Raw genomic sequence first — 15,199 nt, 5'->3', positions numbered from 1 at the left:
CTGATTGGTAACTCTAAATTGTCCCTAGGTGTGAGTGAGAGTGAATGATTGTTTGTCTTATTGGTCTCTATGTGTCCCTCTGATGGAATGGAGACCTGTCCAGTGTGTCCCCCCGCCTTTCACATGGTGACTGCTGAGCATGGGCCCTAGTGACCCCTGTGAACCGGAAAGGACAAAGAGGGTAAAGATGATGGATGGAACACTGCACACAAAACAAGGTCATGATTTTCAACAATTGGTTGCTTTTTGTCTGGCCACACTGCTCACTTGGTGCTACAATGGTAAATGGACTGTACTTATATAGAGCACCTTTCTATCTAATCAAGATACTCAAAGTACAATCTGTGCCCTCATTTACCCATTCGTACAGCACTCTACTACATCTAAACCAGTGCTTCTCGATTATTTTCTGTTATGCCCCGCCCCCCCAGAAAGAAGTAAACATTTTGCGACCCCCCAAACTCTCCGCCGCGACTGTAAATAGTATGCCTATAAAATTGTTATAAGTACACCTCTGCCTAACATTGTGTCTTTATTAACATAAAAAAAAAAAAAAGAATATAGATCAACTTACAAGGTAGAACAACGTTAACATTGTTTTTAAGTCTGTAACAGAAACAACTTAAAGTGCATCAATTTGCCTGAAAAAAAAATCCTTTTTTAAACTGTAAACATTTTGGACCATTTGATACTGAAAAATAAAATTAAATATAATCAATAATATATTCAAATGGATCAGCAACATTTTAGCTCAGGAGTGTTATATAAAACACTTTGACCTAAAAAAAAAAAATCAATAATGAATAAAACAATTTATGCTGATTTATTTATTTTTGTTATCAAAATGAGGAAGCCAAGATCAATGAGCACACTCATCGATAAAACAAAAAAATATTGTCAACATGAAAGGAGAAAGAGGGGGCAGGTAACACTCTCACTTTAAGTTTACTCTTTGTCACCTGCGTGCTGTGGGTGACAAACATCCAGAGAATCATAAAAACAGCAGCTTAACTGAGGAGGTGAATTTATTTTGTTAGCAAAGAATAGAGTCCTAACATTTATTAAACATTACTTCTGTAAATTGTGCTTTAACAAACTCATCGATAAAACTAAATCATTTTGTCAACGCAAGAGGAAAGAGGGGGCAGGTGTCGCTCTCGCTTGAGTTTACTCTTTGTTGCATGCACGCTGTGAGTGACGTCCAGAGCGCATGGACCATAACAGCAGCGGAGGACGGAGGAGGTGACGGTCGGAGTTTATTTATCAAGTCAGCAGCAGAGGGAAGAGACACGATTCATGCATGGCTCCCAAAACAACAAGGCAGCCATATTTGTTCATAACTTTATTATTAGGAACGCACATGACAAAATGAAAATGGTTAAAAAAATATAAAAAAAATTCCCTGTGGCAAAAACAGCATGTTTTCTAGGGTCACATGCGCCCCCCTGGCATTGCCCCCCCACCCCCAGGGGGGCGCGCCCCACTATTTGAGAAGGACTGATCTATACAAAGCTAATCTGAATCAGTAGAGACTAATCAGTACTTTTATCACATTCATACACCAATGGGACACACATCGGAGGCAATGAGGGGTTCAGTGTCTTGCCCAGGGACACTTCAACATGTGACTGCTGGTGGAATCGAACCCCCAACTCTCCCATTGGAGGATGATTGCTCTAACCACTCATCCACAGCTGCCCCCAATGTAAACGCTAATTAAATTTGCCCATTTTCTCACAATTTTGAGCCGCCAACTAGTCTCCATCAGTTGTAGTTCCGTGAGATACTACATATCTTTAAGCTTAACCAAGATGCTAAAACATTGTTACCCCCCAAAAAATCTAATTAGGCAAGAGAATAGCTTTGAGGTTAAGATGTACTTGTGGAGTAAAAAGCTGGTGGTCTAGATAAGCAAAAGCCTTATCAATGAGCTTTACTTCATTCTCTCTTTTTGCCTGCTTTATATTCTCTTTTGGTGGAACAACACAGGGACTTCAGGTAATACTTTTAGGGGAAAAAATTCACATGCTCGTATTTTCCTCTCCCTCTAAATCCAGAGTAAAACAAGTTCTTTCATCCTGGACATACTTTCTGGGCTCCTCTCAAATAAACTCTGCCTGTGTAGGGAGCGGCAAGCTTGAATATCAATAATTTCGAGTCTGCATTGCTACACATCAATGGCTATAGCCAACTAATGTTCAAAACAATAAATTGTCTTAACCAGTGATTTGAAAACAACCTAACAGCCAGATCTTAGCAACTTGGTGTTGACTACAGCCTGAGAGGAAATAATGAATGGATTATATTTACAGTCATGACTGCACACATTGTCACGGCTAATCCTTTGAAAATATTTTACATTTCAGATATGATACAGCAGCTCAACGCAGCATGGCGGAGCCGCTGTAATTTCTGCGGAGCAGTTCTCTCGTCTTCATTTTCATTATTCTGCCTCAATCTTCTCCTCCACCCTGGTCCGCAGGAAAGTCGTTCTTCCATGTAATTTAAAACAAACAACAGCCAGACACAGATAAGGGCATGACAGGCAGAAAATAATTTGGTTGCCTTTCTTCATCTGAGGGAGTCTAGAAAGGTCACCCTCACCGCTGCCAAACCTTGTGTTTGAGTGCACAAGAGGGGAGGGAGAATGTGGGGCGAAGGGGTCATGGTGTGGCACTGGCAGTCTGACACTTTGATCAGGCTGGAAGTCATCCAAAAAACACTGTTGATAACTAAGTGCTAACAGACTCTACAAGCAGAGAAAGGATGGACAGAGGGATAGATAGCCAAATGGATAGATAGATGTCCAACTGGTGAAGGTCATTGTACAAAATAAAACAGTATTTTAAAATGGTTATGTTTATTTTGATTTAGCATGTCCTCATTGATGTAGAAACTACACCAGGTTATGTTGAAAAGTTATAGGTATTTGTTTTTGACAGTAATCCCAAACAATCTAGAATATGACGTTGCATGCAGTCATTTCCAAACACGTTGGGAAAGAAAGTTTATTAGATACATTTCTTTAACAAGATATCTAAACATATGTCACCCTACATCGTAATGGGAATGATGTGCAACTAACAGTATCTCACAGGGCCAGGACTGTTGGCGATAGGTTAGTGAACAGCGTTTGTGAGACAGTCTTCAAAATGTCTTTATATTTTCACAAGGGTTCTTAATTTAATCTCTTAAATGACAGAGGTCTTTTTGCTTCATTTCTGAATATATTTTCTATGAATTGGATTTTTTTTCCTCAAAACAGAGTTGCTGCAAGCATCTCAAATCCTTAATTTAGTTTCCAGAAACTCTAGAGAGTATGTGCTAGACTTAAATATTCTCAATTTTGAGTCTTCACCTAGTCATTAAGACTTGCAGACAAGTGCGATCTTCTTTCGGCTGCTCCCTTCCTCAGAGGTCACCACAGTTAACTAATTCGTATGAAGACTTGGCAATTGTTTTTACACCAGATACCCCTCCTGACACAACCACAGACCACCAAGCAACTACAGCCCTCTGTGTGAAGCAAAGGGTTGCCATCTAGGGCACCCAGGAGAGCAGATTGTAGGAATTTTGGTTTTGTCCTTGGTGTTGTGTTCATGTCTGTGTTTCCCTGATCCTGTTTATGTCTGTTTTTGTTACTTTTTTGGTCATCTTATTTGTAAAAAAAAAAAAAAAAAAATCTGTATGCCTTTTTATAATTGTCTACTGTTGTCCATTGTTGTCATCATTCTTTGTTGAAGTCAGGTCTCTCTTGTAAATGAATCCTCGAGGTTCAATGGGATTAACCTGTCTAAATAAATGTCTCTACAGAGTTTGTGTTTCTTTGGTGTCTAGCCCCATCTTGTATCGTGTTTATGTCCTGCATCTTCAGTCTCGGTCTCCTGGCATCAGTGATCACTCACACGTGCCTTCACTTTGTCTGATTGGTGTTTCTCTCTATATAAGTCGGTGTCTCCGTGTCCTCTTTGTCCTCTTTGTCCTGGCATTGTCTACTGCTCACTGTTGATGACCTGTCTTTTTTGTAAGTACCACCTGTCCATCCTTGTTTGTTTTTGCTGCCCTGTCAGCTCTTTTGTTTTGTTAATAAATCTTTTATTTTACTATATAAATCCTGAGCCCTCGCCTGCTTGCCTGCACAACTGGGTTCACTAGCACCAATCATGACACAGAAAGTAGGGTTAAGGGCCTTGTTCAAGGGCCCAGAGTGGGGTAAGTGAGGGTGGAGGCAGGTGTGGGTGCTTCAACATTCCCATCTACATTTTGATGTTGTTGGATCAGGGAGCTGAACCGGTGACCTTCCGATCACAGGCTCACCTTCTCTAACCTCTGCACCACCACTCCCCTTAGACAAGTGAGATACTACCCTAAATGTTCAAAAAAAGTTCAATACAAAAACAACTAGACTTTATTTGTAACAGAAGACGTTTCGCTCCTCATCCGAGGAGCTTTCTCAATTCAATGAGCAGTAAGTGAGAGATTCAGGTACTGAATACTGCTCATTGAATTGAGAAAGCTCCTCGGATGAGGAGTGAAACATCTTCTGTTACAAATAAAGTCCAGTTGTTTTTGTATTGAACATTTTTTGAATTTATCATGTCTTGGATGACTGAGAATCTTCACCAGCATACCCTAAATGTTGTGTTGGAACTTTAGGGAGAACTATATTGCGGCACCTCTATGTTTCCTGATAACATATCCTAAACAGAGGGTTAATTCTGGTTTGAAACAAACATCAATATGATTTGAAATACTACGATTTAGCTTTATGAAGTACTCCAGAAGATCGTTTACTTTACATAATGACATGAAATTAACAAATATTAGTGTCTGATGACTATGTTGGAATTACACACTGAGTGGATAACATTCATTTACCTTTAGCAGATACGAGGGTTGGTCAACAAAGTACCCCACCATTAATTAACCATTTGTTTTATTGGATTTTAGTTTACTCAGTGCTTGACCTAAACTCAAAAGATTAATGTCTAATGTTGGAATTTAAGGATTTGTGAATGTTATGATGTTTGGTAAAGGTTGGGAAATGTCTAAATAAGGGTATTGTACACTGGGATGGTAACACCATGTGGCATTTAGAAAATATTGTTTTTTTGCGCTGTAACATAAACCACCAGAACATTATTGCCATGATGGTGTCAGTGATATATCTCAAATCATCTTTAACATAAGTCTAGCCTAAGACCCCCTTTATATGTGTAATTTGGGATGTAATTGTAGTTGACTTGCTGCTGTTACACCTCTGAGCTGACAAAAGATAGTCACAGAGTTGAGTTGAGTTGGTGAGAAAGTGTAGCATACAGTCTAACAAATGTTCCTGTTGTCACTCAGTGGTTCAACATCACCAGCTTCATGTGCAAGCACACATCATTACAGAACTTGAGTAGTGGTGCATTCATGAAGAACCAGAGTCGCATTGAAAAGTGCCTTGTCTTTGTGGCAATATTGTTAAATGGTATTGCAACAAAACCTAATGTTGCCAAATCTATTTTTACTTTCTACCTAATGGCGTTGCTTAGTTACGTTGACTTTTATTAAAGTTGTTTGAACGAGGCGTTTGTATGAACTTTTATATCTGAAAGTCAGAGTGAGGTGAATGCATTTGTCTGACCGTAAAGTCTAAAGCACAAGCTTGTTACAGCAGACATTTATAACATTTTGATGTAACTTGTAAGCACAAAATAATCAACAAACTGTAACAGTTCTATTATAATTAAGGCTTCTGAAGGCTATCAACGCTGAAGATGTACATTTTAAACGTTGGCAGCCCTCAACTATTCAATCCATGGAGTGCACCATCTGTCTGTCCATGCTCTATCTGTCCTAATTACACCTACGATGCTGATGCATTGCAAGCCGTAAAAATAATTATTTTGTCATCCATCTCTGTGGGTGACAGGCACTTAAAAGCAGTACACTATTTACTTAATGGCACACCTGCAGGGCTGACGCGCAGCGAGTGGGAAGGCGTTTATTGGACTTCTCGACATCAACTTCTGGAGGTGATGCAAACTTTCAGACACAACTCTTGTAAAAGACAAACAACAACAAAAAAAAAAAAAGTCTCCAGCATCCACACCATAATGCATTAAAGTCAGTTTACACCCTACTTTTTTAATGTGGCGTGTTTTGAACCAAGGCGAAAAGAAGACTCCAGGAAATTAGGTGCACTCTCTGTAGGTACTCTACGAAGAAGGGATATGAACGATATCAATCAATGGCAAATCCTCCAACTGGCAAGTGGCTGTCCTTCCTGAGTGACAAGATTATAGGGAAGCTTTGAAGCTGCTTTTATAGGTTCCTCCACTTCATTTGGGTTTACTTAACACCTGGGAGCTTTCATATGAGGACACTGCTATACTAAAAAGCTATTTACAGCCTCCTGTACAGCTTTCACTTATATATATATATATATTTCTCTCCTCAATCCCTTTCATAAATTCCTAGAAATGTGAACGTTTTAAGGGGCTCAAGACGAAGAGATTAATTTATTTTTAACAGCAATGGAAGATGATAAAGAAGTGGTTTCTTAAAATGGCTGCTTTATTTCCCCAAAAGAACTGTTCTTAAACCAATCTTGGTATGATGATCACCCCACCTCTGTTTTTGGTGAAAACGAGCTATATTTGTTCCTTTTTGCACCCGACTGATGCAGAAATGTGGGGCTTTGAAAGCAGCAGAAGGACATTCTGGTGATAAACACAGTCAACAGTGAACTAAATGGGGCAGCACTAACAAGGGCTTCAGTAATCAAAATACTTGGAAGTACAGAAGGGACAGATAAAGGTAATAAAAGTATCTGAAGAGTGAAGGTTTGAGAAGGTTTGAGTATAACCATGTATTACGTGTAAGCAATGGGGGGGTCAAAATGTGAGAGTCAGCCCCCACGGCGAGAATCTGCACCCATTTCAGGTGCTTTTGATGAAAAAGCATTGAAGGAGTGTGGGAGCAAGAGGACGAAGCAATACCCCCTGTGTTGCAGGTCAAGTGCCCCCGCCGCGAAACAACGCCGTTCACCACCTGCCTCTGTCGCAATGCCTCCCCTGCTGTCTGATCGAAGTCCTGCCATCTGCAAACGGGCTCCAGCTTGTGCATTTGTGAAAATAAGCTCCTTTGCTTTCACATTAAACTGAGGACACTGAGATGTACATACTTGAAAGGTACTTTTATCACCAGCTGCCAAGAGGCAAAAGATGGTTGATGATGGTTTTGCCCATGTATGCATTTGCAACATATCTCATGAACAACTGGAAGTATTTTGATGAAATTCTCAGAAAGTAATCCTTGAATTTGGATCTACAGCTGACTAAAGGCCCTGTCAGACAACGACTTATAGCCTCAGTGTCAGCTGACATATGAAAAGAATTACAAACATACTGATACAAGTTGTATAAGTTTGGAGTACGTTTTGAATAAATTATCAGGAAGCTGATATTCAATGCCATAAGTTGACGTATGTTGGTGCCAGCCAAAACCTTTGTGCAAGCACAAAAAAATTCAGCGTATACCGATGTGTTGCTATTGTTATGCATAAGTTCACACATGTTACATGCAAGTTACTCATAAGTTGACATACGTCTGTAAGAATCGGGGCAATTGTGTAGCATATAAGTAACTATTTTCTAACCTTTGAGCAACTTATTTCTAACATATTTATAACTTTTAATAGATGTTTGCACAATATATTGTAACATCTGACCCTTAAAGGATTAATGTCCCAGGTTACAAAGAGGACGGCAGGGTTAGGTGTGCAAGTGGCATATGTAGGGGGGAGAGACAGAACAAGGGGGCAGACAGTAGTGAAGGAGAGCCAAAAAACACTATCATCTGCTTCTATAAGTTATGGGTAAGTTACTTATACGATAAACATAGGTTATCTATTAATTCAACTTGTTGGTAAGTATATGTCCTAAAGAGGCTTCCACTGGATTTTTTCATTTTCAATGTACTGCACATTGGACAGAAATTTCACATCGACATAAGTTGTCTAAAATCTTATAGCGTGACAGGGCCTTAAATTATATTACAGATCTTATTGTTCCATATTTTCCTAACAGAGCACCTTGCTCTCAGACTGCACGTTTACTTGTGGTTCCTAGAGTTTCCAAAAGCAGAATGGGAAGCAGACTTTTCAGTTATCAGTCTCTTCTTGGAAACAACTTCCAGTTCCTCACTCTGCTGTTGTCTTTACTTGCTCTACTCTACCTGTTTATATTTGTAATTATTTCTATGAACATGTGTTTTTTGTCTTTCCTCCAATAGAAAGTACACTTGGACCTGTCATTCTGTGTTCGTCTGTTTCTCCTTCCTGTCCTCTCAAACCCAGCCGGTCAAAGAAGATGGCTTGTTCTGCTAGAGGTTTCTTCCTGTTAAAAGTGAGTTTTTCCTTTCCACTGTTGCCTTTGTGCTTGCTCAAGATGGGAGACTGTGACGAAGTGAAGATTCAAAGCAATCTGCTGGCTTCCTTAGAGAACTTTATTAATTGGCTTTTTTGTTAATGTGTGCAAATATTTTTGTTCAGTGCCCTGAGACAACTTCTGTTGTGACTTGGAGCTATAGAAAAAAACTGATTTGAACTGAATTGAGTGAACTGAACTGATTCCAAGGCAGCACGGTGGCGTAACTGGTAGAGCTGCTGCCTCTCAGCGAGCAGGTCCTTGGTTCAAACCCCGGTCCAGGGGCCTTCTGGGTGGAGTTTGCATGTTCTCTCTGTGCATGCGTGGGTTTTCTCCGGGTACTCCGGTTTCCTCCCACACACCAAAAACATTCATGTTAGGCTGACTGGTAACTCTAAATTGTCCCTAGGTGTGAGTGAGAGAGTGAATGGTTGTTTGTCTCGTTTGTCTCTGTGTGGCCCTGTGATGGAATTGCGACCCGTCCAGGGTGTACCCCGCCCCTCGCACAGTGATTGCTGGACATGGGCACCAGCGACCCCCGTGACCCAAAATAGAATAAGCGGGTAAAGATAATGGATGGATGGATGGATGAACTGATTCCAAGATATCTACCACATCTAACTGGCATTATAAAACACAAATAACGCTAATAACTCAGTCAGTTTTACAGATTTTTAAGATCAAATTTTATGTATCTGAGAGTCATCCACAACACATTGAGAAACAGATTGTTCATGATGTTATTTTCAAGATGTGACCCAAAATGAAAGAAATTCATCATATCTCAACATTAGTGGATCCTAGTTTAAACCTTTAATACGAAAGTCAGCGGATGATGTGCATTCTTCCATTTGGCCTGTAATATAGCATTAAGAGTGTGTGAGTGAAGGGAGGGGTGCACAGCAGCACAAACATGTGGCAAGATAGTGACAAGAAAAGAAAACAGAGAAGACACTCCTTAATTGCCTTTTCAGTCATTAACAGGGTTCCACACCTCATGAAACATTAATTACACAGAGCCTCCGCAGAGATAGGGGAGCTTAATTAGAAATTATTCACCGCGCGGCGAGAACTGAGCGATAGTATTTCCGCGACGTGTAAATTGTTCGTCCGAGATCTCAAAACCAAGCAACGCAAAAAAATGAAGAGAGAGAGAGAGAGAGAGAGAGAGAAAAGAAATCTGTGTAGATGTCGTTCTTATCTGGTTTCTTCTCGCTTGCTCGTCTTGTGAAGTGAAATTCCTTTTTTAGCACAGAGTGAAGTAGGACACGTGTTCAGCCTCCCTTGTTTGCTGCTCTTTGGCTGTCTGATAACTCCTGCATACTTCATAAATTATTTACAACACCCCGCTCTTGCCCCTACATTCAGGATGTAATTGACACGGAGAGTCTGCCCATTACCCCCAACATCTGGGAGGGACTGATTAGTACATCACCCTCCTACTTTAGTCCTTCACCTCAACTCTGCCCATCTTTAAATAGCACCATCTACAGCGCTGTTTTCTCTCTCTCTTTATGGTGATCTAAACCTCCAGTTATTCACATGACATTAAGAATCTTGATAGGAAATATCCTTGACACCGTCGTCTCCACCTTGCTGCTCCACGTGTTTCCCCTAATCCCTCACACAACCTGAAAAATGGTCTGCTCCGCCCCCTCATCCTCAGGTGTATTGATCCCGTTCTCCACCCAGTGATTGCCACAGCATAATCCTGTCAGAAATTTTGCTCATGCACAAATGTGTGTATGTGTGTGTGTAATGTCCTTCCTGTTACAAGCTCAAACAAAGGGAGGGGGTAATAATGTCACCAGACCAAACCTGAGGTAATGGATTGGACTCATGCAGAAGGTGCTTGCCGTATAAATGCTGGCCTTGGGAAATGTCAAACGAATTAATGCTACATGCAAATAGTTCCCCACTGGGAACACCCAGGATGGAACAAAATACAGGTTTGTACCAGGTTTACTAAAACTGAGAATGAGCAGCAGCTGAAGTACAAAGTACACGCTATGTGTGAAGGCAAGATTAGATTTTATAGATAGGCACTAAAAGCTTTAAACAGCAGTAGCAAAAACAAGCTCAGTCAAGATGCATAGACCTTTGAGACAATATAGGTGCTTTATGATGGCATGGGACCACTTTATATTTCTTATAGTCAACCAATTTTTTTGTTTGTATTGCCAACACTGTTGCTGTTATGGTTAGAACTACATTTATTGCATCTTTTTAGTTGCTTCAAATCAGAAGTTTTCTTGGCACAATGGGGACATTCAAACAACGAGCAAATTGAGTCTATACATTGAGTGTATGTTGACTGATCAAATATATTCAACAATCACATTTTTATAAGTGCTTTTGCGTTGCTAAATTAGAAACTACTTACCTTTTGCTAGAGATTGGTGTTTTAAACAAAAACACTGAATTTGATGGCAATTATCAGATTTTCCTTTCAATAATAAAAAAATCAACAAAATGGTGAATGATGGATGCATACAGTAAGTGACATGGCCTCAATGAGAACTGGCTGATTGTTTCGCAGTCACACTATTGCCCATGTGGTGGACAAAATAACCATGTAGGTCTTTTATAGGTGCTCATAGTGGAACCAACGGTCCTTATAACGTTTAATGACTGATAGCATTACTAGCTTCTGGTGGTGTCAAATTCTGTGGCACGTGGACTGACTCGGAGATACGGTAGGCAAATAACATAAAATGTCTTCATCAAAGATAACAGGACTCACCAGCCTTGGAGTTACACAGGAGGAGCAGCATACAACATGTAGTGAACCTTAATGCCGCTTCAACTCAAAGAAAGAACTGAACAAACAACAAAAAAAAAAAAACAAACAAGAAAAGGGAAGATTCTTACCGGTTTTTAAGATGCTGGATGCTCCCAAGGCACTTAAAGCAACCATTAACCATAATGGCCATGCGTGTGCACAGTGCCTCACACTCCTCCATACTATTGAACAGAAAAAAGAAGAACATCAATGAGAAGAAGCAATAAAACCCAATGCTTGATGGGTCCTTTTTTATCCCCAAACAAGGGCACATTTTAAATCAGAAGATATTTTAGGGATCATTGAGATGCTTCTCCAACTCTTTCAAATGCTAAAATAGTCTTTTCAATGTAAGATGTTTTTATACAAGGAGGAGGATTAATGACTTTCAAAAAAGACTCATTCACACAAAGGTTTCTTCTTTACAATTCAGGTTTGGGCCTGAGCACTTTACATGTCCACTCTGGCACTTCAAACTGAGAACAAATTTGGTAATTAGAGGTGGAAGCAGGGGCCATCTGTACTTCTATTATCTCGTTCTTTTTTCTCTTTCAGCGTTGGGCTGAAGCTCGAGCCAATTGCAGCTGAGGCGAAGCATGTGATGCATCTCTGAGCGATGGCGCAATTAGGATTATGACTTTGTAAAACCGGATACATTTGCCACTTAACAAAACATAACCACCTGGTTGTGACATGGACAATTGGATGCAGCTCTGCCACATTGGCCGCGACAACAACAAACACTTTTATTTCTCTGTGAAAGAAGCGCACGTAATGAGGAGATTATACTCCAAACTGAGCTGATTTTTCACGACACCGCTGGGGAAACAAATCCCTGTTTGAATAATGTTCAATTGGATGATTGATTAAAAAAACAGTTGGATTTTCCATTTAAAGCATAATGCTAGACAAAAATTTTTTTGTGGAAAATTCACATTAAAAACGTTACTAGAACTGCCTTCTTCCACCTGCGTAATATCGCTAAAATTAGAAACATCTTATTTAAAAATGATGCAGAAAAACTGGTTCATGCATTTGTCATGTCTAGACTGGACTATTGCAATGGTTTGTTATCTGGGTGTTCAAATACTTCTTTATGCTGCTGCCAGAGTCTTAACCGGAGTTAGTAGGAGAGATCATATCTCTCCAGTTTTAGCTTCTCTCCATTGGCTCCCTGTCAAATCCAGAATTTTATTCAAAATCTTACTTCTAACCTATGAAGCCCTCAACAACCTAGATCCGTCTTATATTAAAGCTCTTATTGTTGCATAGTTTCCTAACAGAGCACTTCGCTGTCAGACTGCAGGCTTACTTGTGGTTCCTAGAGTTTCCAAAAGCAGAATGGGAGGAAGATCTTTCAGTTATCAGGCTCTTCACTTGTGGAACCAACTTCCAGTTTCTGTCTGTGAGACTGACACATTGTCCAGTTTTAAGACTGGACTTAAAACTTTCCTTTTTAATAAATCCTATAGTTAGGGTTGGTTTGTCATGATGTCTTAAGCTCAGACTACTGGAGGACAACCTAATTGACCTAATTTCTTAAAATGAATTGTTAAAATTGAATAATTTTAATTTGATACTTTTTCTATCTTAACATGTGATTCTTGACCTGCCATTGTGTATCTGTTCATCTCAAACGGAGCCGGTTGAAGCAGATGGCCGCTTGTCCCGAGTCTGGTTCTGCTAAAGGTTTCTTTCTCATGAGGGAGTTTTTCCTTTCCACTGTTGCCTTCATGTTTGCTCAAGATGAGAGTCTGTGATGGAGTTAAACTCAAAGCAGTCTGCTCCTTAGATAAATAGTGTTAACTTATTATTTATGTACATGCATGTTTCTATTCTGAGATTACTTCTGCTGTGACTTGGAGCTATATAAATAAACTGAATTGAATTGAAGATTTGTGCCCAACACAATTAAAAGAAAAATAAAACTTGGGAAACTTTAGTTTATTTCTGGAAGCTTTGGATAATGAAAAGACTTCAGCACGGATATTGATAGGTTCTCTTTTCAAAGAAGATAAAACCAAAACAAAAAACAAAAAAACCCCAGCAGCACCAGTCAGTCGATATGCCCTCGTGCTTCATGAAAGCATTATAGCAGCCGGTGTGTTTCTGGCAGCCGATAATAACTGCCACTCTGGAAAGAAAAACCTTTCAAAGTGCAACTCCAATCAATTATAATTACAATTTATATGGCTCCCATTTAGTTGCAAACACTTCGCTTTCTGGGTTTCTCCCTGGTGAGGAGTCCAAATATTTAGCCTAGCCATCAGAGAGGGATGGGTGAGTGATGCTGCACCTGTGTGATGTGAGGATGACGGAGCGTCCCTCTTTGATGACACTCAAGATGCAGTCCCACAAGAAGCGCCGTGCTTTGGGGTCCATCCCAGTGGTGGGCTCGTCCTGCAATAAATAAAAAAGGTTTTCCTTTCACTCCAACCTTCACAAGTCCATCATTTGGAGCGGTATTGTAGAGTAGAGCTGTGTACCACTTTGTGGGAAAAAATCCACTGTCTAACAGATTGTTCAACGATACTTCTGTTTGTGTGGGAACTGAGGTAAAAACTGGAGAAATACGTAGAAATTTACCAATTGAGTGGCTGCTGAACAGATGGAGCTGGTTTTCTGCTTGAGCAACCAATTTAGATAAAAACCAAACAAACTATTATTTACCGGTCACTGAATGCACCATAGCTTAGCGGCTAATACAAGCTAGTTTTTACAAAGTGAAGCCTCAAAGTTACCTGTATGAAGTATTTGTAAGGTGTATCTGCTGCTCCCCTCAGGCAGAATGTTGTGGGGCATTAACTGTAGTACTACTAGACTGAGAAACAGCTTCTACCCTGAAGCTGTTACTCATAACTCCTTGATCAGGAAAATCACCAAAAAAAAACAAACTCTAATGCCACTTTAATTGGTGATATGTGACTTATCCATGCTGCTGATCTCATGCTGCTGTATTCATTCATACCCATCTGCTCACTACAGACTCATGTTCAGGCTGCTGTTTTATATAAGATATTATTTTACATTATTAGTGTTTAGCGTATATTTTAGATCTTTTAATGTATTGTTTGGCATTCGTTTAGCGTATATCTTAAAGTCCATCCTAGATCCTTATATAGTTTCTTTTTATACTTTATATTTTTGCTATTTTTGGATATAACTGGGACCTTGAGTACATAATTTTGTTCCACCTCATGTACCACGTGATGAGAATAACAAAGAAATTTAAACCTTAAAATGAAGCAGAACTGCAAAATGTGACTGGTTGACTCTCAGAAGGATATATTCAAAGCATATTTCACACTTTTAAGAAGTAATCATCAAATGGGTCCAATGACCGAACCAGAACCAGCTTCCTTCTGACCTTGTTTCACAAACAAAAAGCAAAAAAATATTCATTTCTAAACCTATATAAAAAAAAACTATAAACATATTAATCTCTAAAACTAAACCTAATGTGCACCACTGCGGGCGGTGGTGCAGGGTGGTCGTCCACCCCACTGCTTTTAGCTTCGTTTTTGACGTGCCACACGTTTCTTTCACTTTTGCAGTTTAATAATAAAAACTAATAGTTTAGTTTTTCCTGTGACTTATTTGCAGTATGATAAATGGTAGGAGCATAATATATGCTCCCAATGTTTTGTTGGTCTTTTTTTGTAAATAATTACGTGTTTTTTTTTCGGTTTTAATTAATTTATTTATTTTTGCATCTTGAGATCCTATGTCGTCATAAACTACTCGAGTTCTACTCGAGTTTTATGTTAATGTCGAGTTTAAAAATTATGTAGTCATTCAAACCCTAATGTAATGTAGATCTGAATCTGCCTTAGCTGTGGCAGCCATAAATCTACACTAAAATAATTATTTTATAAGCTTTTTTTAAATTTTATTTTTATCTTCGCTTTAGGTCATGAAGCGTAACGGATTGTAGACGAACAGATGCTGCGATATATTCATCAATTAAAACGGATTCTTCATTTTTCTGGACTGAATAAAACGT

The 15,199-nt window shown here is 39.5% G+C and overlaps 1 protein-coding gene across 1 annotated transcript in view; it reads right to left on the bottom strand.

Moving 5' to 3' along the window:
• Positions 1-15,199, bottom strand: part of LOC119426037 (phospholipid-transporting ATPase ABCA1-like) — a 302,913-nt gene that overhangs the window by 11,393 nt on the left and 276,321 nt on the right. Inside the window, exons 45-46 of the mRNA XM_037693947.1 lie at positions 13,493-13,596; positions 11,286-11,378 (exon numbers count right to left, since the gene is read on the bottom strand). Coding sequence (XP_037549875.1) covers positions 11,286-11,378; positions 13,493-13,596 — 197 coding nt within the window. The remainder of the gene's footprint in view (positions 1-11,285; positions 11,379-13,492; positions 13,597-15,199) is intronic.

This window comes from Nematolebias whitei, chromosome 1 (assembly GCF_014905685.2).
Source record: "Nematolebias whitei isolate Nwh7 chromosome 1, NemWhi1, whole genome shotgun sequence".
Classification (NCBI taxonomy): Eukaryota; Metazoa; Chordata; class Actinopteri; order Cyprinodontiformes; family Rivulidae; genus Nematolebias; species Nematolebias whitei.
The sequence above is the reverse complement of the archived record's forward strand: the minus strand, read 5'-3'. Positions and strand labels throughout refer to the sequence as shown.